The sequence below is a fragment of the Lagopus leucura genome, unplaced genomic scaffold (genome assembly GCF_019238085.1).
Source record: "Lagopus leucura isolate 7727_CA_CO unplaced genomic scaffold, USGS_WTPT01 Super-Scaffold_100094, whole genome shotgun sequence".
NCBI lineage: Eukaryota > Metazoa > Chordata > Aves > Galliformes > Phasianidae > Lagopus > Lagopus leucura.
In genome coordinates, this window is record NW_024962321.1 from 324,273 (window position 1) to 352,114 (window position 27,842).

Consider the following 27,842-nt stretch of genomic DNA (forward strand, 5'->3'; position numbering starts at 1 on the left):
GCTCGGAAGCTGAGAATTCCGGCAGCAGAAAAGCGGCCCGGCAGCGCAGCCCCTGCCCTCAGCCTCCCTGCGCCCTGTGACGGATGACGATCTCCCCCTCCAAACACGAGAATACTCTGCATTCGCTCCTGGGTTTAGTCAACAGTCCGAGCAGAGCTGATCCGGTTCCACACCTACTGCTTTTAGCCACACCTCGCAATTATAATATGAAAAGCGAAGAAAAAAAAAAGAAAACAAGCAAAAGGAATCTGGTATGCGGCTGTGATTCCAAACAATAACAACAGTGTGTGCAGGCTCATAAATGCTTCAGAATTGACCAAGAGGAAGCACGTTTCATGATGACACAATCTTGCTGTAGTCATTCAGCGGAGGGAACTCCCACAGGAGAAGGCATAAAGCCGCTCGGGGAAGGCTAAGGAGCTGCTCAGTGCGAGTCAAACATTGGGTGAGATCCGTAACGGAGCCGAACATGAGTAGCAGCCAAGGCCCTTTCCAGTTTTATTCTGGGTCCCTCAGGGGTAGTGCGGGGTGTGGTTTGGCCCAGCAAGGAACTTCTCACCGACCTCCAAGTGCAGACGGTGCCGGCGGCACACACACCTCTTTCTCCCCCCTCTGTCTGGCCGCCGGAGGGGGGGCGTCCTGGGGATGCTTCGGCGAGCGCCACTGGGAAAGCATCTTCCTGGGTGGGAATGAGAAACAGACCATGCAAAACCTGAATGACCGTTTGGCTGCCTACCTGGACAAGGTCCGCTCCTTAGAAGCAGCCAACGCTCAGCTCGAAAGCTGCATCCTAGAGTGGCACAGGACAAAATCCCATGGAAAGAGGCATGACTTCAACCAGTACGAGCAAAACGTCACTGACATGCAAAGACAGGTAAGTCAGAGCTATACGCAGCTATGCCGTCTGCGCTCCTCTAAGGGATCTGGCTCCTCGTTTATGCTGATGGCTTTCCTTTAAAGAAAATTAAGAATAACATTTTAAATGCTAGAAATACAGATGAAAGGGGTTACAGGAGCTGGGCATGAACGTTTCCTCCACAAGGAGGAAAGTGGGGAATAAGAAAGGCTGGAAGGGAAACGAGGGGCCCCTGTGCAGGCTGATAGCATAAAGGTGCTTGAATGCTGCCAGGTGCTCAGTGCTGTACGTGAAACTGTGGTTTGAGAACCACGTCTGGCAGAACACGATCCTCTGACTGCAATGTAGGCAGGCAGATTAAAAAGCAGGCAGCCTGAAGTGAGTGCCTTCTTCCTTGCGCGTCGTCCTCAGACGTAGTTGTGCTGCCTTTCATTTCTTTGATTCCTGTGGCAGCAGACAATGAAGCTACAGGACTTTTGGGTCCAATGAGCTTATGTAATCAGATGGAAAAATACTTCATTGTAATTAAGGAAATAGCAGTGACAAATTCCTTGTGGATGTTTTCACTATAATTAAAAGAAGAAATTCTGGTTCTTGCCAGTTGTTAATATTAATGTTCAACAGTAACTCTTTCAGTCTCCCAAACTCACGTGTCTTCAAATTTAACCATAATATTAATCTGTATTCGTAATGAACGTACTTAGCGCTGTAACCATCTCTGTGACTAATCACCATAATTAACTGCACAGCCACACAGGGCACAAAGCAGAGCTATTCCAACTGCGATGCTGCTGCTTTTGCCCACTCTCTGCACTCTGCTCACTTCGCATTCTCACGACCCCAAGAAATGTTTTCCCAGAGGCCCTGGGAGCACAGCAGCCCCACAGCCCTGCGGATGGAGCTCAGGGCTTCGGCAAAGCTGTGCTCGCTGTTATGCGTTGCCTGCAGGCAGAAGATGAGGCGCCCCGACCACAGGCAACGTGTCAGAGAGCCAGGATTGCCATCGCCTGTTTCAGTTTTCAGGATAAAGGAAGGTGATCGGCCTCAAAGCTGTCACCTGAGCGCTCCTTTTTAACTGGTCCGGAGATGAATACTTATTATCAGGAATAGAAATGCTTTCACATAGATTTGAAATTAACAAATTGAAAAGGCTTAGAAAGATGATGTGGCTGAAAGCTCCGTGCTGACTGTGGCAAAGCCCTCACTTCCAAACGCGCTGCACCCAAAGCGTTATTTCTAACGCACTGCAGTGCTGTCAGCCCGATGGCCCCGGTGCTGGGCAGGCAGTGCTGGTAAAGGATCATTTACGAGTGACAGTTCAGTGGTTTAACACAGGATTTTCACTTTTGCCATCAATTATTGCAATTACCATCGTGCCAGCAAAGTGAGTGAAAATTTAACATTTAATCATTAATCATCATTAAATTAATTACCCACGAATTAAAATGGTGAGATGAATTCAGCACCCAAAATGATTTTTAGACACAATTTAGGACCTTCCATCCAATAACCCACAAAGTCCGTGATGCAGTGGCTACCTGAACTTGGAGGCACAGCCACCTGGGGCCCAGCGCTGCTCCACGCTGTGCCCACAGACACGAGAGGACAAACGTGGAGCAGTGGGCTGCCTCGCTCAGCCCCGCTCCATATGGAGCGAAGCAGCCCCTGTGCGTCATTCTTTGCTTGTATCCAGGTATCTGGTGCTGCCAAATAACCAAACTGGTTTGCAGAGCACACGGGGGAGCAGGATCTGCACTGCTGACCAGAAGACACACGGAGGAACGAATGCAGAGAGCCTTGCTGGCAAACCAGGGATGTCAGCCGCCCGCCCCTCATTGCCTTCCTCACTGCAGCCCTCCGACAGCTGTGTGTCCTTCTGCCACTGCAGTGCCTGCAGACGGCTGCCCCACCAGGGCACAGCAGGACGATCCCTTCCCTTGGCAGCCAGGAGTGCAGCTGTGTGCGTAGCTGTGGTGCATTTGTACAAATGGCACAAAGTGAAAGAACCCGAGCACAGCTCTCACGGCTTCTTGGCTTTTCCCTCCCGCAGCAAAGCGCACCCTTCTCTAAGGATGGGTTCAACAATCGCCCCTTCCCTGACAGCGCGTCCCAGGCACTGACACACTGGGGGCTCAGACTGCTCCCGTCCCCCTGGTGCCGTCCCAGGGCCGTGCCTGCGCTGTGCTGCTGAGTGCTCAGGAATGCGCAGCCTGTTCTGTTCCAGAGATCAGTTAAAACTCCACCTGTGTGTTCGGATTTTCACTGCAGAAGGTAAATTTCCGACACGTGAGGACAGTTTTCCCACTTCCCGGAGTCCCTGCGATTCACGGGGTGGGAAGTGCTGCTCACAAGTGCTGGGAGCTCTCTGATCAGAGAATGTTCCTCTGTGGCTGCAGGGCCTGGTTTTGGTACGGCAGCACTGAGCGAAGGCAGCTGCAACCACACTTCTCTTTCCTATTTGTTAGAAAAGGACCCTTCTCTAATTGATGCCCCGCAGTTACTGCTGCTAATTACGTACAAGGTGCTGGAGTACTTCCAAAGATTTAGAGTGCAATCCTGCACTTTCCATACTCGGATTAATCGCTCAAAGCTACCTTATGAGCACACTACACGAGTGACACTTTCTCCTTCACATTTTGGGGCAAATTTCAACATTCGAAAGCAAAACATGAATTAATCACCACAGGCTGCTAGAGGTTTCAGTACATTACAGTGAATGATGGGCTGGATTATGAAGCCAGTGTTAACCTCAGCACGGCCGTCTGCACAGCCCAGACACACGGACACAGGGAGCGCTGCTCCAGGAAAGTGAAGCAAATAAAAAGTGAAGATAATAGGCAAAAATTGTGGAAATATGTAAATGAATCAAGAAACTAAACTTCTGTTCATTAGCTCTCCTGACCCTTGGACTTCTCCTGTTCATACGTTTGATACAAGCAAGGGCACCCGCAAGGAAGCTCACACAGTTTTTGCTGTTTTGCAGATTGAGGATGGGAAGATCACCAACGCCAGCATCCTCCTGCAGATCGACAACGCTAACATGGCGTCCGAAGACTTCAGGCTCAAGTAAGAACTTCTTTTGTCTCCTCGTTCAGTTTGACAGAGGATTAAGCTGGATATTTCCTCCTGACAATCCAGCAGGACATTGATTTGATGGGAGATTTCTGCTGACAGCAGATAAATGGAACCAGTGCAGAACAAAAGTAGTTTAAGAAAAAAGATTAAAAAAGGGTGAAAGACATTCAGATTGCTGAACCGAGTCACCCTGTTTATGATACTTTGTTCAGGTCCTGAAGAGCAGGTTTTACAGCAGACACTTGATACTGGTGACAAATGGTATTTACACTGTCATCTGAGAGCGCCAATTACCTCTTCTCTGCACCATACGCTTCCCTAATCCAGCCCAAATCTACTTCCTGCAGTTATCACCTCTCCCACCCAGCTCTGCAAGAAAGACCTGTCCTTCAGCATCCTCTGCTTTGGACTCCCTGTCCTTCAGCATCCTCTGCTTTGTGTTCTTACTTCTATCACAGCAACGGGGCCGATGCTTCCCAGGCTCTCAGTGCAGTTTGCTTGATCAGGACACTGCTGAAAGATTTCTCAGACCATCTAAAAAGCCAAAACGCTTGGACTGAGAGCTTCCAGGCAGATCTTGGCACAGGAAAGGAGTTCAGCTTTCTGTTAATCAGACTTATTGGGAATCATGCAGATATCCAGACTTACTTTTAACAGATGATCATCAGCTACTTACACACCTCAGCTCTTGGTAATGCTGTAACAAAGACTCAGCACACTGCATGCCTTGCTCCTCTGTATCATTCCGTAGTGTCATGAAAATGAACTCCATTGAGGGGCTGGAATGAATTGAGTGAGTCTGAGGGCTGAGTGTACAAACACCAGCACAGCCCACACAAAGGGCAGGAAAGGGACAGATTTGGAGGAGCAGAAGTGCCCCAGGTGCCCGAGGGGAGATACAGCAGAGTCCTTGGTTTGCTGAAGATGTCAAACTGTGAGGGGTCAGAGAGCGATGTTAGTAACTGTTAATAACTGTTAATAACTGTTAATAACTGTTTTTTCCTGTTCTCTGATGGACTGAAAATTGACCATTTAAAAAAAAAACACGGAAAGCAACGATTGCAAATAATGTTTCTTTCTACCACTTGTATGAGAGGCTAGAAGCTGTTCTCAGTGAGTGGGATTTGCCTTCTTTCTCCTGACCAAGGTATGAAGCAGAGAAGACTCGGAGGCAGGGAGTGCAGTGCGATGTTGAGAACCTGCGTAAGGAACTCGATGGCCTGACCATTATTACAACAGATCTGGAAATGGAAATTGAAGGCTTGAGAGAAGAACACATCCTCAGGAGGAAAGACCATGAGGAGGTAAAAAAAGTTATGCTATCACACAGATCTGTGCTACCGTGTAATTAACTCGGAGTAAGATCCGTAATCTATAAGTGGGATTGATGATTCAGGACCCAGCTGCGTTTTGAAGAAGCCAATGAGAGTCAGATGAAGCATGAAGCTTATGGACAAGGTTACCAGTCACTGGCACCTCAGTAAGGATAGCAGCCTGCTGTGTGTTCTCCCAGGCTCTTTTCTAGTCACCTACTCACCCACCATACATAGCTAACAACCTCCATGTCTGACACAAGTGTTCTCACAAGTCCTTACACATACACACTGACAGGTGCTGTACTCAGGAAACGTCACTGGTTGCTGTTCAGTTTGACTGATCACCAAATTTCCTGTCAACTCTGCATACAGCACTGCACAGAATCACAGAATCACAGGGATTGAGGTTGGAAGGGACCCCTCGAGGGCACCTTCTCCCTCCTGCTCCATCAGGCTGACCTGAGCTAAGCAGCTGCTGAATTCTCAGAGGATCAAAACTGAACACAGTGGTTAATGGAGTCAAGTAAGACTGCTTATTCTTGCAAAATTCTAAGCACAATTAAATAGATAATAATCCGTGTCAGAAAAAATAGTGCTGCTCTGCCTTCTTTCAGAGCTACACCACAATAACATCTGTTATTCCCCCTTACATAAAACCACTGTGCGTCAACATGCTGCTTTCATTTTGCTTGAGCTAATGTTGTTTTCAGTTATTAGCTAATGCAGAGCCAAACATCCTACTCAGTATCTGTGGATTGCTACAAAGCAGAGCACAAACACGAGGGTTACACAGCATAGGTGCAGCTTTCCTCGGCTGGTTCCCTCACAGCATGAACTGACATCAGCTGAGCAGCCGTACCAGATGGGCTCTTGGAGTCGAGGCAGCCAGCAGAGCTGTGTCCAGCTGACCTGCATTTAGAGGCTGTGATGTCATGCCTGCAGCGCTGCTTTGCCTGGGCGCTTCTGAAAATGGTACCAAGCACATAGGATTGTGCTGCAGCACAGGAATGTTACCAGACCTGCTCCACTTGTCCTGTAATTATGTTGTTTACAGAGTAATTATATGTTTTAATCCAATTACTCCTTTAACAATTACACAGAACTTTTATATTGCTATCCTGTAAACATAGTTATAGTTCCATAAATATTAACATGCCGGGTAAGAAATATGAAATTACTGTTAGGTTTTCATGAAAGGTTTTGTGTTCTTAACAGACAAGTAACCCAAAAATGTTTCTGCTTCAGTGCAGACATCTCCCAGAAGCTTTATTTGACAAGACCTTCTGACACGGTTTTCTATTGATTTCTCTCATGTGGCAGCAGGTCTCAGTCCCTGGTTTAAGTCACGTCACAGCATTATCCACACAAACCTCCCAGTCGGGGACTGGAGCTACCAGTTAACCTCACCACGATGAAAGGAGTATCTGGGGCATTCTGGGAGGATGGAACTGAAGAAGAGACAAGTGTAGGTATGGAAACGGTTCCCCTTTTCATGAACAAATCTCTTTGTTTCCCGTGCCTGTACCAATAGGACATGGAAGCAAATCGCTCATCGCAGGACTTCAAAGTCAATGTGAAAGTGAACGCGCCGCCTCCTGAAGACCTGGCCAAGATTCTGGCAGAAATAAGGGAAGATTATGAAGCCATAATAGAAAAGAATCGTCAAAGCCTTGACAGCTGGTACAGAGAACTGGTAACAGCTCTTTCCTGCTCATTTCAAAGACCCCCATTGCTGCACTGACTGACCAGAACCCCTGAACTTCTCTCCTGCCTTTGCTCCGCAGAGCACAGCTGTGTCCCTGGCAGCAGCCCCCAATCCCGAGCAGATCCAGAGCAGTGAGAACGAGATCAAGGACCTCACGCGGACCTTACAGTCCCTGGACATCGAGCTGCAGGCGCAGCTGAGTAAGGTATCTGTGGCAGACATCTCTGGCTGCCCACTGTTGCATCATAAATTCTTAGGAACCGTCTTGGACCGATTCTCTGCTTAAGTTATGCCGAGTGTAATTTTGTTGCAGTTATTAAAGTGAAATTGAAATTTGGGCCATGCTTTGTCAGAATATGCAAAATAGATTCTGCAACCATCAGCAGGATGTGAAAAATGTGTATCTCACCTTACAAACAAAAAATGGGGGAAGAGAAAGAAAACACAGGAGCACCGTTTCTGAGCATAAGGAATACAGCAGGGCTCAGTTACTCATTCTCTGCCATTCATGATGCACACGTAACGTCATGATTCTGCTATCTTCACATGAATAACGATTCAAGTGCACGTGTTTAAATGACCACAGTCTAACTTTTGTAATCTTTGATCAGAGACCAAATTTGCTGACATTTCTGCACTATGTACTACATCCATCATAACCACAGGATTGTTATGATCTGTTCTGTCAGAAACACATGCTGGAAGACACCTTGGCTGACACTCGCAATCACTACGCCGTCGCACTTCAAAACATGCAGCAGATCATCTCCAAATGTGAGGAAGAGCTCAGCCAGCTTCGCCATGACATCAGGCAGCAGCACAACCAGTACAGGGTTCTGCTTGGGATTAAAACACGCCTGGAGAAGGAAATCTCCACTTACCGCCTGCTGCTGGAGGGGAATGTGGACAGGTGAGGAAAGCTGCCCTGCTGGAACAGATGAGAAGAGTTCCAGTGCTCAGCTTATTGGTTGGTTTCTTTACTCGATCAGACTTGTCAGTTCCATGCTACAGAGGGGTTGATGTTTTAATCTGATGGATCGTAATACAAAGCCGGAGCCACTTGGTATGCAGAGAAACATGTATCCAGTTCATTTGGATGATCTAAATTAATATAACAACGCATATATTTTATAATGATTTTTAGATTTTGGGTGAAGGAGAAGCGTGGAGACAAGTGCAGATGTGGGGTCAGCCATGTGTAGCCACAAATATCAGCAATCAGAACCTCCCACGTGTCCCTGTGCTGAGGCACTGCTCTTTCCCCATCTGTGTCTTGGCTGAATCTACATTCAGAAATGGCTGCACCTCTCTGTCCTTTGCTCTTCCATCTTACATACAGAGTTCATCTCATTTATGCCAAATCAGAACAGGGAAGATGTAATCTTTATCAGTGAGTGTCCCCAGCAAGCAGTGCAGGACAGGTGGCTCCAGGTTATTTATCACAGCCCAAACCGGGGCTTTTCTCATCTCATCTCATACCTTCTACAGGAGGTCTTAGAATCAGTGAGAAGGTGAAGAATAACTTCTTAAAATCAGTATATTCATTATTTTGTCTCTGTTTCATCATCTTTACAGGATAACAAGAACATGTGAATCAAAAGCTGAAGGTAAAAGTCCTTTATTTTGTTCTCTGCAGTGACTCTAATTTTGTCATTTCCTATCAAACTCGACTCCGAATCATTTTCAGTTCACACGACAGAGCTCTGCAGGGGTTGCCCTGCAGTTAGCTCCTCATGCAGGCCATATTTGAGAATAGTTCCTGTGATTCATCAGGCTTGTGAAGGACTGCACTTCACAGCACATTCTGCATCTGCCCTCTCACAGCTGCTCCCCAGACAGCCCTGCCTTGAGACATGGCCAAAGCCTGGGCTCGAGACTAAAGCTTTCATGGCAGATGAGGAGGCATAAAGACTCCATGTGGTGACTAAAACCGTCTGAGAGCATGAGAGCAAACAAAATCTGCATGTCTGGAAACTCCTCTTCTGGTATGAGCATGACCTACGGACATGCAGGTGAATCTGCTCTGAAGTCAGATTTGCATTGGCTGCGATGCAGCTTTGCTATTCATTTGCCCTGACCTGGACAAGGCCCAGGGTGACTGTCAGTAAATTTCACACAGAGCAATAATAAGTATTGACTTAAAGGAAAACACGTAAAGATAAATCAGTTGAGGTAGCTGGTAAATTACTGTAAATGAAGTTTCCCCAAAGTCTGGTATAATTAACCTTTCATTTTCTTCCAGAATATGCTGAACTGACCAATGGAGAGATCAAAGCGATTGTGCACGACGGCGTGAATGGGCAGCTGATGTCCTCCACCACCAACCAGATCCACCAGCAAGAGTGAAGGAAAACGTTCTGTAGCTCCTCTGTTCCTGGTGGGCTGCCGGGCTGCCTCTGCTGGCTGCTCTGCAACTGCCAGCCGTGCGCTGTCCCGCGGGGTGACACCCCTGCAGCCACCTGCAGCCTGACATTGCAGAGCCACGCAGAGCTGGGCAGAGCTGGTGCTGTTTAAGAGCTTTTAGTCATCAAAATGCTGGAGCCAAACTATTCAATCAAGATGACTGTCTGAGCTGGTAATGTATGCATTATGCACGCCTCACTGGGGCACGAATCTCCATCTGTGGTTCATTTACTGCTCTGCAAATTAACTATAATTTAAAGTGAATAATCTCTGACTTCTCCTTGTCTCATGTCTCTTACCATATACCTCACTGCTGCCAATAAACTCTTTTCCTTTACTCGTACTGGTTACTGGAATTTCTGATCTTGCTTATTCTTAAATATGCCCTGCCTGAAATGGCAGTGCTATGGAAAGAGGGCACAGAGCCTCCACACTGATGGAGCAGCACGAAGCTGGAAGGGTGCAGATACAAAAGGAGGTGGTGCAAGTTACACATGACATTGATACGCAAAACTGTCAGATTTTCTTCTATACAGCTTCTGGTTGCTGCCATTTAAAGCAGCATTATCAGCAGTGTTGAAAAGTACACTTTACATCCTCAAAACATTTATTTATTCTTCAGTTTTAGAGAAATTTCCTTCAGTTATCTTGAAGACTACAAGTAATTTCCCATACGCTCCCATACATTCTCGGTGACCCATTTACTTCAAAACTCCACAATCTGTTTCTTATTGATGCTCACTGTTTTGGCTGATGGATGCTGGAGTCACGACGGCTGCTGTGCGCAGTGCACACCAAGGTGTGCCTGCAGGAAGGCAGAGACCTGCGCTGCTCAGCCAAACCCAGGCTCCATCGCCTTCCTCAGATCAGCCCAGCCCCAGCTCAGACCCCAACAGCAGCATGAAAGTTTCCAGAGATACACAGCACTGAAAACTAAGCATGAGAAACAGCAGTGTTGTTAGGGCAGTAGACAGTGAAACCCGGAAAGCAGAGCTAAGAGAGACGAAGCCGAGCACCGAGAGCGTCTGCGTGGATTTGCATTCCAAAGTCAACATCTACACATAAAACAGTGCATCCAGGGCAGCCTCACATTCATGAGTGAAATTGTCACAGAACTCCTTCATGTCTCCTTGTGACGGATTTTCGTGCAGGATTCCTATTACCAGCTTTCCTTTGAAACATGGCTCACAAAAGAAAATTTCAAAGACAACACAGATCTAAAATAAACCAAGTCCACCTCTACAACACCATGAGTTCCTACCAGCAAGTCAGGACCAGTCCACGATCCCCCCCTGCCCCCCTCCCCCAACTCTCCACCCTTGTTGCACAAAGAGATCCCAAAAGCATCGGATGGATTACCTAATGGTTTCTTTAAATTGGGTAAAACTTGTAATACAGGACTGGTAACTCTTGGCTAACTAACAACGTCCTTCCTTACGGCTTACCAGATCCAACAAGCCAGATCTGGTGTTTGTAGCAGCTGGACAAAATGTGCCTGGGTGTTCCTGAACAGTTTCCTGTGTTACTTCAAGCTGTACGTATTTACCAGATTCACAAAGCATGTTGGCATTCTTGTGATACAGGTTGCTATTAAAACTTCTAAGCAGCCCCTAATTTCTAAACCAAAGGAGAGGATCTGTTTTGCTCTAGGTTTTGACTGCGCTAAACTGTGAAGAAGGAAAACTGAATGGCTGTAGAACGAGCAATAGAGAACGAGCCCATCCTTATTTCACACCTTTGCACTGGCTCTGCTGTGCCCAGCACCCCACGCAGCACCCAGGTGCTCTGCTGGTGTCCCTGCACTGCGCTCAGCTCGGCGCAGCAGCGCTGAGAGCTGCAAAGCAGAGCTGCTCACAGCTGTCACTGGCGCAGTGCTCAGACCAGCACAGCTCCTCACCTGACCTCGCTCAGCTCCATTTACCAACATCATCACACGTCCATGGCTCTAATATATCCATGCTGGCTGCTTTTAATAATTGAATTAAACCAATTAGTCTTTAAGCATATACATATTAGTTACACCGTGCTGTTTCCTAAATGAAAGCAGTTATTCTATGGCAAAAACAGCTTATTCCTAGGCATTTCTCCTGACTTCAGAACACGACGTGTTGCTGATGATTCCTTCCATTGGAACAGCTCACGATGCTCTGCCACTGGCCTTATGGTACCCTGTGTCTGCGGTCATTCATTACTACTTCTGAAATCTTGTTCTTTACTCTCAGGAACAAATCATGATCTCAGCATCCACCACTTCTACCTATGGTCTGTGCACTCGTGTCAGCAGCCCTGCACAGATCACTGCTGGGAGCAACACTGACAGCAGTTTTGCTGATTTTGTAGAATGTGGGAAACTCTAAAAAAGAGGTGGGGTTTGTCCTGCTTTCCCTGAGACTGAGATCAGTGTCTCGAAGGAAGGGAAATCTTCACAATGTGATACTGTATTGCTTTATAGATTGTGGCATTATTTCATCGTACGGCTGTTTGAACACGCCGAGAGCTGGAATTTATTCCACATTCGTATTAAATGCATACAGAGGTGCTCATTCAGTATCAAAGAAGTGACTGACCCAGGCCCAAGGGAATCTGCCATTTTTCTGATTTGAAAGACCATAAAAAGAACAGGCTCAAAATGAAGACATTCTATTTCCCACAGATGGAGGAGGATAGCAGAAAAACCCCAGCAGGACATGATGCCATTTCTAAGGCTGAGTGATGTAACACTACTGCAAACCGACAAGACTGAGGAACTTTCAGGCTATAAAAGGAGGCTGAAACCACCAGCATTCTCAAATCCCCACTCGTAGTTTCACCTGCCATTTAAGGAAGTCGTGCACTAAATAATCCTCCAACGTATTTATAACAGACTTGAATGCACTCCAGAATGCGTATGAGTCACAGCTCATTTCACTTGTAGAAATGTTAGAACTTATTAAGGTGCATTACAATACACAGCTTTGGTAAGTGAATTGTTGATCCTCTGGAAGAGGTCTGCGATGAGGTAATGCAGTAATGGTTGGTGCCATTAATCACGCATTCTTTCTGGTGATGTGGCCACACATTGGCAGCTCTCTTGCTTATTTACAAGCAAGAAACTTCTCTTGAATGCAAAATTTTTGCTTTGTACCTGCCTCGTTAATACAGATGCAAAATTAAGCTCATCATTTCAGCAGGAGCAGAAAACAAAATCTAGCATTTACATCACTGCTAAAAACACTGTGTGCATGCTATTACCGAAGCACAGAGAATAGGTGGAAGAGCCAGTACAGCATTTCACAATGCCCACACCCTGACCTATAAAGGTTTCTGCAGTTCTGCTGGGAGATGCCTGCTCCTGTGTGTGAATCATGTAGAAGAGGGAAGTATCTATAGATGGGAAGGCAAATAAAGAATGATGCTTGAGAGGCCTGCACCCCCTGCCCCCCACTGCCCCAACTATTCTGCAGTGCATCTTAATTGCTGGCTCCATGTGTTTGGCTTTGAGAAAGCAGGAAGCATCTGGGCCTGTTTTACTGCACGCTGCTTCCTCAGAACCCCTGCCTCACTGTAATTCAGTTTCTTTTCAAGCCGTGTTTTGAAGGCATTTGTATTTGTAGAGCTATACTGAAATGACCTTTTTGAGCCGTACACCTAAGGGTTGGCAGGAAGGAGCTGCTCCCAGGAGAATCGCTTTGAACACAACCACCAGCTCCTCACATTTGAGTTCTGGACTGTCCTGATGATAGAAAAGTCCTTATGATAGAAAAATACAGCTGACGAAGGACCAGACGTGACCTGATGGCAGATGGGAGCACTGCTGCTGCTTCTAGACACGTTAAATTGCCTCTTGAATGTCTGAATATGCAGCAGAAGCTTGAAGGCACAAAATCACAACATTGGCTGTGGCAAAGACACTTTCAGTAACTATCTGGACTTCAGGGGTAAATCTTCTTTGCTTCACAACATCCTAAGGATGAGCCAAAGGGAATTAATTTGATAGGCTGTCATTAAGCTCTAATGAATGCAGTGAAAATGAGGAATACAATTTAATTAGAGAAAACATAATTAATTTAGAGGAATAATTATTTGAAGCAGACAGGGAAAAGAAGAGGAAAGAAACAAGCTGACAAGTAGCTGACAAACCATGCAGGACTTCTGTGGACAAAATGTGAAACCTTCAGAGAAAAGTCTGAGCTCCAGCTGGGAGCTGCAGTGCCTGGATCAGACCAACGGAAACTGCAGCATCAGAGGCGTGAAACAAACAAACAGGAAGGAACTCTTAGCAGTGCAACTACAAAGGAGGCGGCGTGCGGTGCTGTTAGAACCGGGCCCAAAAAGGGAACCTGAAAGTTATCAGTGCTGGCAAATCACCACCACTTCTGTCCTTCCTTCCTACTGAGGCACAAAGCAATGTTGAAGCTGTGGCAGCGCTTCATTAATCTTGCCACAGAGCAGCTTCAAGGCTCCCACTGAGCCATTTTCTGAGCGATATGTTCCACTGGAAATTACATTGCTACTATGCAAAAACACAACAGAATCAAACAAAGCACACAAATAACAAAAAACATATGCATGTTTAATGTCCAGAGTTTACTTCTCTTTAAGGATCAAGGTACTTGAGCTGCAACAGTGAAGAAAGGGGCATCAGCTGAATGGATAATGAACACGTCTGTCATTACAGGAGGTGCAGACAGAAAATACTCAGAGCTGTTGCTTAACAAGCTCACTGCCACAACCACTGAACTCCTTGTAACCGCAGCTTGTGGCTGTGAAGATAAATACTGCTTTACACATCTGGCCACAAGAATTATGCCAAAAATTTTTCTTCTGGATATGGGAACAGAAAAGCGGGTAATACGTGAAGTTTTGTTACATAACTGTCACGAAGCTCTGGTTCCAGCGCCGACCTGCCAGCTGCAGCAAGCAATACAGACTCGCACGGGCAGCTCCTCTCAGAAGGCCTATGGTGGCCCCTAGTGACACACAGCTCCATCTGCACGACACTTCTGCGTGAAGGTGAGACTGAGAGGCAGCACAGCAGCTGCCCTGGTAGCTGTGCCTCCCCTGTGCCAAGGTCAGAGAGCCGACTGGAGCTGGGACTGTGTGCTGGGCACTGCCAGCACCCCAAGGGCTGCTGTTTTGTAAGAGCCAGGGAAAAATTCTACATAAATGTCATGGCGTGCAGTGCAGTGTTCGTACCCAACTGTCACAGCGTGCTATCAGTGTGCATATATTTGCTCAGGGCCATGGAAATTGTGTTTGCTTGCTGAACGATACAGACACGTTGGGAGGAGGTCCTGCACGGTCCGTGATCCCGTGGGCCCTTCCAGCTCAGGTATTCTGGGACCCCACTGTTCTGTGTCACATCTTCCCGTGGCTATTGAGCCGTCCCAGCTTTGTGCTAGCTTTAAGCTGTTTCATATGGCTGCTTACAAACCTCATTTCCACACGCACAGGCGTTCAGCCAACATTGCTATTGGTTGCTCTCACACCAAGGAGAATGTTCTGCAGCATGCTGATTTTCTCCTCCGCTGCCCCTCAGCTGCTCATGGGTCCCACAGGGGAAAAATTCCTACTGGCGATCTCTTAGATTACATTAAAGCTGACATTTGCAATACTTTGAAAGGGGGAAAAAAAAAAGAGTCATTTGTGTGGCCTGGAGCTGTTTTCCTTGGCACTGACTTTGGTTCTACTTGACAGTGGCTAAGACAGGACAGGCAGCTCCCAACTCTGCAGTCAGTGGCTGGGGAAGGATGCATCCAACACGCTCTCCTCCTCACCACTGCAAATCCGCAGCACTTCCTCGAGTACTGTCCAATTTAACATCATGGTAAATCTGCCTCCGATCAAAAACTCACTGCAGAAAACAAAAGGTGGAGTGTTTTGACTAGTTGAATATTTTCACTGGACAAAAGGTAAAAAGGAGAAGGAAATGAGGAAAAAAATACGTAGGTGAGGCAGCCACTGTAAGATCTTGCACTGCAGGTGTTCAGGGATTAAGGAAGGCAGTCAATTAGTGACCTCATCTGTCCTTCTCTGATTTGGTTGCAGTGCTTTTGTAGCTCAGACAAACACCCCTCACTTGTTCTGAGAAAAACCCTCCGTTCTCACAGCAGTCAGCAGGGACAAGAGCCAGAAAGCTCCATCCTTTCTGCCTTCGCGTGAACCCAGCCCAGCTGCTCCCATTTAGTGGCTCTCAGATAAAAGAGACCAACACGGAACGGGTCCCAGCGCCAGGTGCAAAGGAGGAGCTTTTCCTGCAGACTGCAGGGTTGTTGTGCCCTGGGACATCCTGCTTCCCAGATCGAACATAGTGAGCCTGGATCACAGTTTGCAAAACACGAAATATCTCTGTTTACAGTTTGCATTCTAGGGTGCAGCATTAACAAATGGTGCAAACACTGTTTGCTTTCAGGGTGGAGAACTGTCCTAAGTATCCTTTTTCACTCTTTCATTAAAATCTGCTTTCAGAAGCTGCCGTTGGCTTGTACCTGCACAGCAGCACAGTGCCTGAACGCTCACCTTGCTCCTCTCTTGGTTCTAAACCAGACGTGTGGCACAAATGAGGCCACACCTTCTCACAGGGAGGTTATGAAGAGAAGGGGGTATTTTTCAAACACAGCAATATGGATTGTGGCTGAAACACAGCTGAAATACTGAGCACAGAACTCCTCTTCCTTGAATGTACTTCGTACAGCGGAAGCCTTTTTACAACTGCGTTGTAAAAGACATTATGGAATCAAATTGTTATGACACAAAACCCGAACTGAACCCAACCATGCGGTCACGGGGACTAATAAACAGGCGCTGGATTTCACCATTAAAGCGGATCATCACTAAAGCCTGAACTAAAAAAACCTTTTTAGTTAAACCTTTAATTCAGCCAAAGGGAAAGAGGTGCTCCAGCTACAGGCTGCTCAAACCCAGAGCCAAAGCTGGGTGTGTCTTTTTTCCTGGAACTCCCGTGCCTGGTTACCTCTGGCTGCTTGGTGACTAACAGGCGCGACGTGGCACGCAACGTTATCACAGCCTTGTATGGTTATCTTCATTGCTCAGTGACCATCACAAAGGTGACAGGAAATCAAACAACTTGCTGGCGTTGCTACAACAGTTATTGTGACTACACACAGACCTTCAGACATCTGCGTAAAATCTGACAGAGCACGGAGTCTGCTAAAAACAAGTCATCAGAGAATACTATAAGAGACCCAGGCAGTGAAACACACAGCCAGAAGATGTAATTGTAGCAGGATCTTTGCCGTGCCCTAATAATGGCAATGACTCCTATTCAGAGCAGATAGAACAGACCCTCCCTGAGTGTCTATAGCAACAGGTAATTGACCTGGCTAGTGTACTTTGACTGGCCCTGCCATAAATGTTTTTCAGACACTTATGCTTTTCAGCTACACCCAAAGCTCAAGGTCCAACGACAGTTCAGACAGCTGAATGTACGCTTTGCATCTTCATGAAAAGGAGCTCTGCCCTGAACGCTGCTCATGTTGCTTTGGAATATGCATATTTCCAGAGCAGCTGAACTCTGCCTTGCTCCAGCACCACTCAGCAGACTTCTGACAGCACTGTAACTTAACTGAGCACAACTGGGCCCATAGAATCCCACGCTCAGTTCTCAAATCCTGAGGATGCTTCCAAGATGCAGCGCAGTGCCCCACAGCTCAGCCTGCCACCAATTTCCTTGTCCCCAGATTGAAGACCAGTACGTACAGCTGCTCTTTTTCACTAAAACAAACAATACATGTTAACTGTTCTGCCTGACTAGCTATACATTATTAATACACTGAAGTACACTAAAAGCAGTGCCCCAAGGAACTACACCTGCTTTGTCCTGCTGCACACCTGCTGCCTGCTTTTGTGCAGCGCCAGTAACTCCCTCAGCAATCAGCTTCTCCACTCACTGTCCACTGTATCTCAGCATTTCACATCTCAGAAGTACATCTACTGCAGCTGGAGGAACTCCTCAAAACACAGCTGCTGGGGTTTCTTTGTGTGCTGAACAGAGGCAGCTGATTTCCTGTCAGCGGCAGAGCAGCCAGCAGTGGAACAGCAGGGCACAGCGTGCTGAGCACACTGCCAGGCTCTGCTCTGCTCTCCCTTCAGCCGCACGGGAGGCCTTGGAGCTGAGGAGCACCTAGCTGTGCTGGAAGCTGGATCTCAGCTCTATCTATGGACATCAGCATCTCACATGTAAAATAAAGTGAGCAATCAAGGTGGTTCCATTAGCCTTATGGCTTTGCCTACTCACACAGCAATGCACTTTCTGACTCATCTCAACTGAACTGCAGCCCAGTTCAACTTCTGAGGGCCTTCTACCACTGAACAGCATACATTCAATGCAAGCAAACTACGCCAGTAATTTTCACACCAAGATTACTGTTTTGTGCCCACAATCGAATGAATTAAGGCAGTCGCTACAAATGCCATCTTTCTAATCATTTTGAGACTTTTCTACGCCACCCTCGGGCCCAGGCGACTGCTCACACAACAGCAATATGTACTTGATTGAGATATAAATATTTAAAGTCTCCTGTCACATACAGTCAACTCATTTTAATTTCATAACCTGCACATGGGATCTGTTTGACAATGGCCGTATAGAGACAGGCTGCTATAAATGATTCAGCAGCTCCTTTGTGTTTTATCTTTTATTCAAACTAAAAACGAAGAAAACCAAATTTCCTGAGGAGTTTTTTCAAAGGCAGATGAAGAGATTAAAAACCCTTTGCGCTACAGAATGCAGGGACAATGTCCTGCGCTTTGTTTGCACTGACACCAATTACAGCATGCGTCAAGAGAGGTGGGGTTTACAACCACCGTGCTTCCTCTTCCACAGACAGCATAAAGGTGGACGGAACGCACACCGCACCTCGCTCCAGCTGCTCGCTGTTGTAGAGTCAGCCGCCCCACCTCAGCAGAAGCACGATGTCGTTCTCCACGCAAAGCTTCCAGCTGGGCACGGCTGCCCGCCTGCAGGGCACAGCGCCCGGCAGCAGCGCCCGGTCCATCAGGAGCACAACCGTGCAGCGCATCCAGGCGCCCAGCGTCTACGGCGGGGCGGGCGGCTATGGCACCCGCGTCTCCAGCAGCTCCGTCCGCAGGCAGAGCTCCGGCGGTGCCTTCTACTCCAACTTTTCTGACAACGACCTGCTGCTCTCCGGCAATGAGAAATCAACCATGCAAAACCTAAACGACCGTTTGGCCGCCTATCTGGAGAGGGTGCGCTCTCTGGAGAAAGCAAACTCCCTGCTTGAAAAGCAGATCAAGGAGTGGCATGAGAAGAATACAGGAGGCATAAGGAGCGACTACAGCTCCTACTTTCAAACAATCGAGGATCTCCAAAACAAGGTAAGATCTCATACAGCCATCCATAACAACATGAACTGCAAGATCACAATCTGTTGTGGAAAAGCTGCTGTTTCAAGTTGGAACTGTCTCACCTGGAACAGGAAATGCTTAACGCTGGCCGGATACAAATTAGTGACAGACTTTCTAATGTTTAAGACTCACTCAGTGTTCTTTGTGAGTTCTACTACCACTGCTTCATCCCTTTCCAACCATTCCTTTTCAGATCAGTGCTGCACAGATGGAAAATGCAAAGCTTGTCCTGCAGATTGACAACGCCAAGCTGGCTGCTGATGATTTCAGACTGAAGTAAGTTGCACGCATTGCCTGCACTCCTTCATGTCCCAGTTATTCAGGATAACATCTACTCATTGGTATCAAAGCTGAGAAGTAAACCACAAAGCTCTGTAAAAATAAATATTCTAGAACTTGGGCTGTAGAAGTCATTGATTTGATATGTCTGTCAAACGGCAGCACTTCGAGGATGACCAAAGAAGCCTTGTTTTACAGGTTTGAAAATGAGTTATTGCTCAGGCAAAGTGTTGAGAGCGACATCAATGGGCTGCTGAGAGTCCTTGACGACCTGACTTTAACTAAATCAGACTTGGAATCACAGATTGAAAATGTGAATGAAGAAATAGTGTTTCTTAAGAAGAACCATGAGGAGGTGAGAGCAGCAAAACTGTCACCTGTTTGTTTGTTTGTTTGTTTTTTGTCAGGGACATCTAAGAATTAAGAGTCAGCCCCGTGTCTGTAATTTTGAACTTGCGCCCGATATTTAGGCCTGAAAGTTCACTTGAGCTGATGCTAACGCGGTGCTCAATGTTGCAGGAGGTTGACAGACTGCGCAAACAAGTGGGCGGCTCGGTTAGCGTAGAGGTGGATGCTGCTCCAGGTACTGATCTTTCAAGCATTATGGAAAACATGAGGCGGCAGTATGAAGAAATGGCAGAAAAGAACCGCCAGGAAGCCAAAGAACGATTTGAAAAGCAAGTAAGGTCAATGGCTTGAACATCAGCAAGAGCCGCTGTTATGTTTGGTCACAGCTTACAGTCCTTCCATTTTCGTATTTCAGACAGAAGCGCTGAACCAGGAAGTAGCAATCAATGTAGAACAGCTGCAAGAACAAAGGAGACAGGTCACAGATCGGAGACAGATCTGCCAGAGCCTGGAGGTGGAATTACAGACCAATCTGAACATGGTGAGTAATACACAGTTCTTGAAGTTGGGCCCGTGTTTAGAAGATGGTTATAGAGATAAATACAGAAACTGAGACATTTTTCCAAATCTAATTTTAAGGACAAAATGCATCCTCTTGAACAATAAATCTCTGTTCTTTTTCACTCATTGTAGAAGAAGTCTTTGGAAGACACTCTGGCTGAAACTGAAGCACGTTACAGTTTTCAGTTGGCTCAAATACAGGAGACAATTGCCAGGTTAGAGAATCAGCTGAGGCAACTGCGGGCCGACATGGAGGCACAGAACACGGAGTACAGCATCCTGCTGGACATCAAGACTCGCCTGGAGCTGGAGATCGCCACGTACCGACGTCTGCTGGAAGGAGAGGACGTCAGGTGAGGAAAGGGGCCGACAGCAGTGCAAACGCTCTCTGAATTCTCAGACAGCCGTAAAATCTGCCTTCTGGCACCTGGTTTTTGAAGGAAAAAGCCTGCCTGTTGCCCGGCTCTCAGCTGTAGGCTCCAAGCAGGCTGCAGTCTGCGCTCCTTCAGAGGCTGCTGCAGTGCTCAGATCAGTCTGTGCCAGCCTGTGCACAGGTACATGCTGTTACTCTTCTTGAGCTGAGCAGCCTGATAGCCGCCCACACTCATGAATAAAGGTGATGTGGTTTTAGATCAACGTTTCCATAACTATAATGACAGAAACCCAGGGCACAGTTTTTTAAACTGCTTTAGGCTGAATGAGTACCTGCCCACATTAGAGCAAGGCACTCAGTGAGCACACACTGACCTCCTCTTGCAGTCTATGGCAAGTTTTGGAGCCTGCGCAGGATTCTGCTCTGCTGTACTTCTGCTGCCAGCAGCTGAGCTACTTAAATAGGTAGGAGGTGCAAATGAGCTGACACCTATTGTCCGGATAGTCCAGCATCCCTTGCTGTGCAGCGCAGAGGTTTCTGAAAGAGCAGCACGAGCAGAGAGCAGTGCTTCCCCAAAGGTCTCCCCGTGCGGCAGTTCTGCCTCAGGAACCAGGCTGGGCAAATCCTCAGGAGCTGAAGTTGTAACAGTGCAGAAATCAGCCTGCAGGTTAACTTCACCTATTGCTAATGCTAGATGAAATTTACTTTAGTAATGAAAACTCATCTGAACACATGGCTTGGCTTTAGCCAACATCTTGATGAAAGGAAACTTATGTGTTTTGATGAAAGGTGCAGAAAGCATACCAGGTTGTTCCTTCTATATGTCACGCAGTTTACTTACATTTTTCTGTTTATGATCTGAACAGGTTTGTCCAAGAGGAGGCAAATGATCTTGAAAAAGGTATGTTGCACAAGCCATGTATTTTTGATGGCTTCTTGTTTAAATGTTATGGACTTAAGCAGCCTGATTTTAAAAAGCACAGTTTTCAGAGCAAATAAACAACCAGTGAACTCTTAGAACAAGAAAGCAATCAACCGTACGAGCAGGAAAACTGCAGGGATTATACAAGCCCTGCGTTATGTGTGTAACCTAGGTGCCAAAGGTAAAACCACAGACTTCTCAAAGGGCAGATGAGCAGCAAGGTTATGGAATTCCTTCCTGAAGGTTTTCAGAGGCATCTGCTTCTCTCCACTGACCGCACAAGGAGATCAGGCTCCTAAATGAAGTGCACACACTTCAACAGCAAAAAAATCCATCTGTGTAAGCAAGGTCCTAGTTTTCAGGTTAGCAAATTTGTGCAAATCTGAAGCAAAAACATAATGATGAACAGTTATTTAACACAACACCCAGAATAGTATTATGGGTAACATACAGAATGTTAGAAGGAAGATAAACCCAAAAGTTTACTTCCTGGTAACTGTGCATTGAAAAGATGCTTTTGTCTATTTTCTCATTAGTGAAATTGCTGCCAGTGCTACAGTAATTTTATCCTGTCAATACATTTTTATTAATGTACTGCTCCATTTCATTACCAGAATCAAGTAAAGTTAAAAAGATCAAGACAATTGTCGAAGAGGTGATTGATGGCAAAGTCGTGTCCTCTCAGGTTAAGGAGATCGAGGAGAAGATGTGAGCAGCGCCAGTGGAGGGGAGAGCACCAAAATGGCACCACTGAACTTCATAAAGAAACCAATTTAACTCTCCCTGAAAGCAGCAAGGGTTGAAAAATGCCAAATTATCAAATCTCAGACAATTCAGTTTTTCATCTTTGTGTGTGTGTGTGTTTATTAATAAAATCGTTTTTGCCTTACACAGCAGAACATTTAGAGTAGATTTGTATTTGAAAAAGCATCAAAATGTTGATTCGGTGCATCTGTTCTGAATGTGAAATATCACTGCAGTGCATTGGAGACTCACTTCAATAAACGTGATTTTCAAATAAGAAACATCAATTTTCATTTCATAATAAATTAAAATGCAAAACTGAAGAAGCCTTCTCGTTAATTGTCATTCTCTGGGAATTTCCAGAGATACCTGATAACCAATCATACAACCTGCCTGTCAGATATGAGCTGAGCACTGCCACGTCTGCCAGCCCCCCTCGCTGCTGCACAAACCTGCTGAGCCCTTCAGCCAAGGAGTCGGCGCTTCCTCCTCACACAACACACAGCTCTTCCTTTTGCAGTCGCTGCTGCCCACTGCATTATTTACATTTTCATGAAGAGCTGCCAAGGGAAATAATTCTTTGCTTTCTTAGTCCCGAGTCACTGATATCAGGCTATCAATTCATTTCTACATAAATGCTTCACTTAAACTTTTGATCTACTGCTCTTAATACGGTTTGCCACCCCCGCCCACCCCAAAAACCACACCTGAGCTCCTGGGTGTGCGTTAATTAAAGAGGAGTACATTTCAGTTGACAAATCCAGTGATATAATTAACCCAGGACAAAGGAAAATCAATTTTTTGTCTTTCAAAATAACTTAGAAATAAAACTACATTGATTTTGAAGAGCTTCCAGCTCAAAGCTTCTAACCTAGAGCCACGTTTGATCTTCTCGCTAAGTTCTTACTTGGCACCCAGAGAACACCGATCTGCCACAGGTTTGTACCAGAAAAGTGTTGTGGATAGAGACACATTTTTGACACGCATGCTGGGAAGTATCACACGAAAGGGATCGTTCTGCTCACTCAAGCATAATTCTATGAAAATAGCCCCAAACCAAGAAAGCAGTGAATATGCAGTGACAGAAAAATTATTTAAGATGGATTTAAATGTGAAAAGAAATTTGCGCTCCATTGCACATGGCAAAACATCATCTCGATGTCTCAGCTCTACTCCACCCATTTCTCCTCATACAAACACCTGCAGGGTGCCAGATTTCCGCTCCCATGGGCAATTTAGATTTGCACGTATCATTTAGTCTGTCCTGGATTTACTAAACTGCTTTTCTCCTCCCTAAATTCGAAAGAGAGAGAAAGAAAGAATTCAGGGCTCTGTTTGGAGGCGGGGTTGGGGTCAGGGTGCTGCCACCACTACAGCCCCTATATAAAGGCACCGCGTCCCCGATCTGCCCTGCTCCGCACCCTGCCTGGCCAAGCAGCCCAGCCCTGCGCAGCACCATGGCCCTGTCTGTGCGCAGCACTGTGGGATCCCGGCAGTTCTCCTCTCGGAGCGGCCTTGGCGGGGGCTCTCTGCGGATGGCTGGCAGCAGCACTGGAGGCGGCTTTGGTGGCAGCAGCCTCGGGTTTGGCGCTGGATCCGCCGGAGGGTTCGGTGCTGCTTCCCTGCTCGGCTCTGGCTTCGGCGGGGGCTTCGGGAGCAGCGCAGGCAGCGGCTTTGGCGGAGGCTTCGTTAGCGGCTCAGGAGGCGGCTATGGAAGCGGCTCAGGCAGTGGCTTTGGTGGGGGTTTAGGAAGCGGTTTTGGGAGCGGTTCAGGCGCCGTTTTTGGAGGCGGCTTTGGCAGCGGCGCAGCTGCTGGCTTTGGAGGTGGATTTGGCGTCGGTGGTGGTGGGGATGGCGGCCTTCTTTCTGGTTCTAAAAAAGAAACGATGCAGAACCTCAATGACCGCCTGGCCGCTTATCTGGACAAAGTGCGATCCCTGGAGGATGCCAATACGGAGCTGGAACGTAAAATCCGAGAGTGGTATGAGAAAAATGGGCCTGGAGCTGCTGTTCCGGGATCTGGGAACGACTACAGTAAATATTACCCAATAATTGAAGATCTTCGAAACAAGGTAGCAAAGCTATGTACTCAATGCATCTCTGCGTTTGCAATTCATTGCCGCACATTTGGAAAAAAAATAACAATTTCCTTTCAGAAACCAAGAGCAAAGCTACTGATGGATGCATGCAATCATCCTGCACTGCAATCATGTGTGGAACTTTCCATGTATGATTAATTTTGGTTCTGTAGCTCTGTCACACAATGCTGTGAAGTGACTTGGTTTAATGTGAATAAGGAAGCAAGCAGTGGAGTCCAGCTGTGCAAAGTCTTGTTCAAATGCTCACATTTTAGAAAGTTTTGTATTTTTAAAATCACAAATTCAATTCATAAATCAGACAGACTTCCTGGCAAATCCTGCAGAGATTCTGAACTACACAGGGCAAACTAGCATTCTTCCACTAAGCGAAACAAGACAATTTGCAGAGGCTGGAAATCTGTCCTATATACGTTTGCAGTTATTTATGCAATGGTCTAAGAAGTTACTTTTGTCACACTTAGAATAAGAGCTGTGCAAGAAGCTGTGCTGAGCTGCAAAGCCCTTGGGCTGTGAAATCATTCTCTGGTCGGTGCTTGTGTTCCAGATCATCAATGCGACTATCGACAATGCGAGAATCATCCTGCAGATTGACAATGCCAGGCTGGCTGCTGATGACTTCAGACTGAAGTAAGTATCTCTCAGTACTGCAAAACCTCTCCCTGGTACTCGGGGGGAAACGTTCTTAGTACTCACAAATCTCTTTCACTGAAGAATAAGTTAACAGAAATACTATGAGAATTTTGTGCAGTAAGATTTCATAGCAAAAGCTGTAGGAGTAGAGTAACAGTGTGCATTTGGCCACATTATCCACATTAAAGGCACATTTAATTACTTATTTTTCAGATACGAGAATGAAGTGGCTCTTCGCCAGAGTGTGGAGGCTGACATCAACGGTCTGCGCAGAGTTCTGGATGAGCTGACCTTGACAAGAGCCGATTTGGAGATGCAGATTGAAAGCCTGAATGAAGAACTGGCTTATCTCAAGAAGAATCACGAAGAGGTATACGTTTTTTCTTTATATATTCATAAAACGGCAGATGGAAGTGTGAAACATCCAATTATTCCCTCAGTTACACACGTGGCAGATCCTTGGTTTCATGTCAGTATTTCATTTGCTCGCTGTTCTTTTCTGAGCTTGCTCAGGAGATACGCAATGAATCAGAAAGTTAAATATCAAATCCATGAGACAAATGGAAATGACAGGCAGGATCTGTGTCATATTTCGACATTTCATATTCTTCAAAGAAGAGGCAGAACATAGTTAGGAAGGGTTCCCATGGAAAAAGAATTTGTGTCGCACACATTTCTTTGCATACGTTGCTGGTAGAAGTATTTGGCCTTTTATTAAGATAATTTTTACTTCAAATCTTTCCAGGAGCTCCAGGGTCTCCAGAGCAGCGCAGTTGGCCAAGTCAGCGTTGAAATGGATGCAGCCCCAGGAATTGACCTCACCAAGCTTCTGAATGACATGAGGGGGCAGTACGAAGTCATTGCTGAGCAAAACCGAAAAGAGGCTGAAGCGTGGTTCAATGAAAAAGTAACAACCTCACTGACGGAAAATTCGGCCCAACGCGTGTAACCGTGAGTGCCCAGAACAGAGGAGTTACTCTTCCTCTTTGCCATTTCAGAGTGGGGAGCTGAAAAGGGAGATCTCCACCAACACCGAGCAGCTTCAGTCAGGGAAAAGCGAGATCACCGACCTGAAACGGACTCTTCAGAACTTGGAAATTGAGCTACAATCTCAGCTTGCCATGGTATGTGGAAACTGCTAATTAGACAGAGAACCTTCTCCAACTTACCAGCTCTTTTTAGATCTTATACTTTTCTACAGGATCAAAGGTTTGCATGTATTTCCTATTAAATCGTGCATTCTTTTAGTTCTTAAATAGCAGTCATATATACACAACTGGATTGTGAGTAACATGTTATAAAGCAAGTTAACTTTCATGTCCACATTCAGTGAAGCAGCAAAAGCTAATTAACAAACCAGGATTTCAAGAAAAAAAACAAATACCTCTGAACAGTGAGGCTACGCTTACTGCCATCAAACTGATTCTGTTGCTTTGTATTTGTAAGGAATCCTTCTTCCTCAGTCAGCTATTACTCAGTGTCTTTCCTACACAGAAAAAATCCCTTGAAGACACGTTAGCAGAAACAGAAGGAGGTTACTGCGCTCAGCTTTCACAAATGCAGCTTCAGATTGGGAACCTGGAGTCTCAGCTGCTGCAGGTCAGGGCTGACATGGAGCGCCAGGGCGCGGAGTATCAGCAGCTTCTCGACATCAAGTCTCGCCTGGAAATGGAGATCGAAACCTACCGCCGCCTGCTGGACGGCGAGTTTGTGTAAGGAAAGCATCCCAAATCTTTGTTTTATTTTCAGTAACAGCATCCTCTCCAGGAAGAGTCAAAAACAAGCGCTGCGCTCACCAGAAGACAAGTAAGGCAGATGGACAGATTCTGAAAACTGGCTCTTCTTCACAGACATCATGAGTTCTACACAGTATTTAATTAACCTATGAATGCCAACCTGAAGAGGAAATAACACAAACTCTCCTGAACGTGACAAACACTGCAGCACTGCGTGTCTCTGCTTCATTTTCAGGGGTGGCGGGCAGGGAGTTGTATTTGAAAGCTCATCTTTGACGGGGCCGAAGTCACAAACGCAGTCACTGGATTCTTCTCAGGGTAGGCAGAACTCAACCGAATAAAGCTTTGCTGTAATAGCCCTTGAACACTGAAATTCAGGCAAATATCGATGTTTGGCATAACCAGCAGAACTACCAGATACAGAACTATTAAGTACCCATTCAGAATTATTTCCAAAGTTTTAAAGTAAAATAATGCATGCCATTCTGTTTAATTACATCATAGTTCTTTGGAACAAGTAACTAATTTCCACGCAGCCGTCCATGTGAGGTGTGGTAACAACTGGCTCAATATTTGCTTTGTGTCCTTTGTGATGCTCAGATCCCACCAAAACCAGGAAGATCAAGACGATCGTTGAGGAAGTGGTGGATGGAAAAGTTGTTGCATCGCACGTGAAGGAAGTTGAAGAGAAGATATGAGGCACAACCTGAGGTCGCAAAGATCCATTCTTTCCATGTTTCTTTCCAAGCAGGAGTATAAACAAGTTTGTTCTTTTGAATGGAGTAAAAAAAAAAATAGATAGGCTTTTTGCTAAGATTCTCTGATAGAAGCAGAACATACTTTTTCATTCTTAGCATCCATACAGTTTCCACTTCAGTCCATTGGTATTAGCTGCATTATTTTCATGGTGTTCTTTAAGTCTATCATCAATTCTCTGTTCAGTTACTAGAAACATTGTGCACACATCCAATCAAATATGCTTTCTATATTTCTGAGTTAATAGAATTAATAGATAATACATTTTTGCTGTTTTAACCAAGTTTTCCAAATTTCTTGACTAATAAAAGGACTCAGCAAGCTTTAAGATATTAATCTCCTTTCATTCTTTGCATCACCACCGAGGACTCCTGAGCCATGTATTCCATTCTGTTCAGCATTTTGCTTTACCATATGTAATATCCACAGTATTGTGCTCCTCACATAGAGGCATTAATCCAATGTTAGAACATGAAAATAATTTTTGAAAACTGCCTAAACTTGGGATTAAAGGAATAGTGGATAAAAAATAAATAAATAAATAAATAATAAATAAAGCAAGCTATCAACTTGCAGCCGTGTAGAGGACGAAGAGAGAAGTTTCTGCCAGCAGTGCAGCGGCTGCCGCCGCAGGGGAGCGGAGCGGCTTCACCGATTTCCAAGCGCGGCACAA

The 27,842-nt window shown here is 46.1% G+C and overlaps 3 protein-coding genes across 3 annotated transcripts; all 3 read left to right on the top strand.

The window, feature by feature from the left end:
• Window positions 1–439: 439 nt before the first annotated feature.
• KRT23 (keratin 23) lies at window positions 440–9,485 on the top strand. The gene is made up of 8 exons (XM_042887589.1): window positions 440–874; window positions 3,840–3,922; window positions 5,079–5,235; window positions 6,779–6,940; window positions 7,032–7,157; window positions 7,642–7,862; window positions 8,528–8,559; window positions 9,195–9,485. Exons 1-8 carry the CDS (start codon window positions 470–472, stop codon window positions 9,296–9,298), a joined length of 1,290 nt encoding a protein of 429 aa, XP_042743523.1. The 5' UTR covers window positions 440–469; the 3' UTR covers window positions 9,299–9,485.
• Window positions 9,486–18,233: 8,748 nt separating this feature from the next.
• Window positions 18,234–22,095, top strand: LOC122188901 (keratin, type I cytoskeletal 20-like). The gene is made up of 8 exons (XM_042887576.1): window positions 18,234–18,691; window positions 18,915–18,997; window positions 19,199–19,355; window positions 19,520–19,681; window positions 19,764–19,889; window positions 20,042–20,262; window positions 21,149–21,183; window positions 21,819–22,095. The coding sequence occupies exons 1-8, from the start codon at window positions 18,269–18,271 to the stop codon at window positions 21,914–21,916; spliced, it is 1,305 nt and encodes a 434-aa protein (XP_042743510.1). The 5' UTR covers window positions 18,234–18,268; the 3' UTR covers window positions 21,917–22,095.
• Window positions 22,096–23,405: 1,310 nt separating this feature from the next.
• Window positions 23,406–27,111, top strand: LOC122188900 (keratin, type I cytoskeletal 12-like). Its single transcript, XM_042887575.1, has 8 exons — window positions 23,406–24,020; window positions 24,592–24,674; window positions 24,891–25,047; window positions 25,423–25,584; window positions 25,676–25,801; window positions 26,172–26,383; window positions 26,649–26,731; window positions 27,014–27,111. Exons 1-8 carry the CDS (start codon window positions 23,406–23,408, stop codon window positions 27,109–27,111), a joined length of 1,536 nt encoding a protein of 511 aa, XP_042743509.1.
• The last annotated feature ends 731 nt before the right edge of the window (window positions 27,112–27,842 follow it).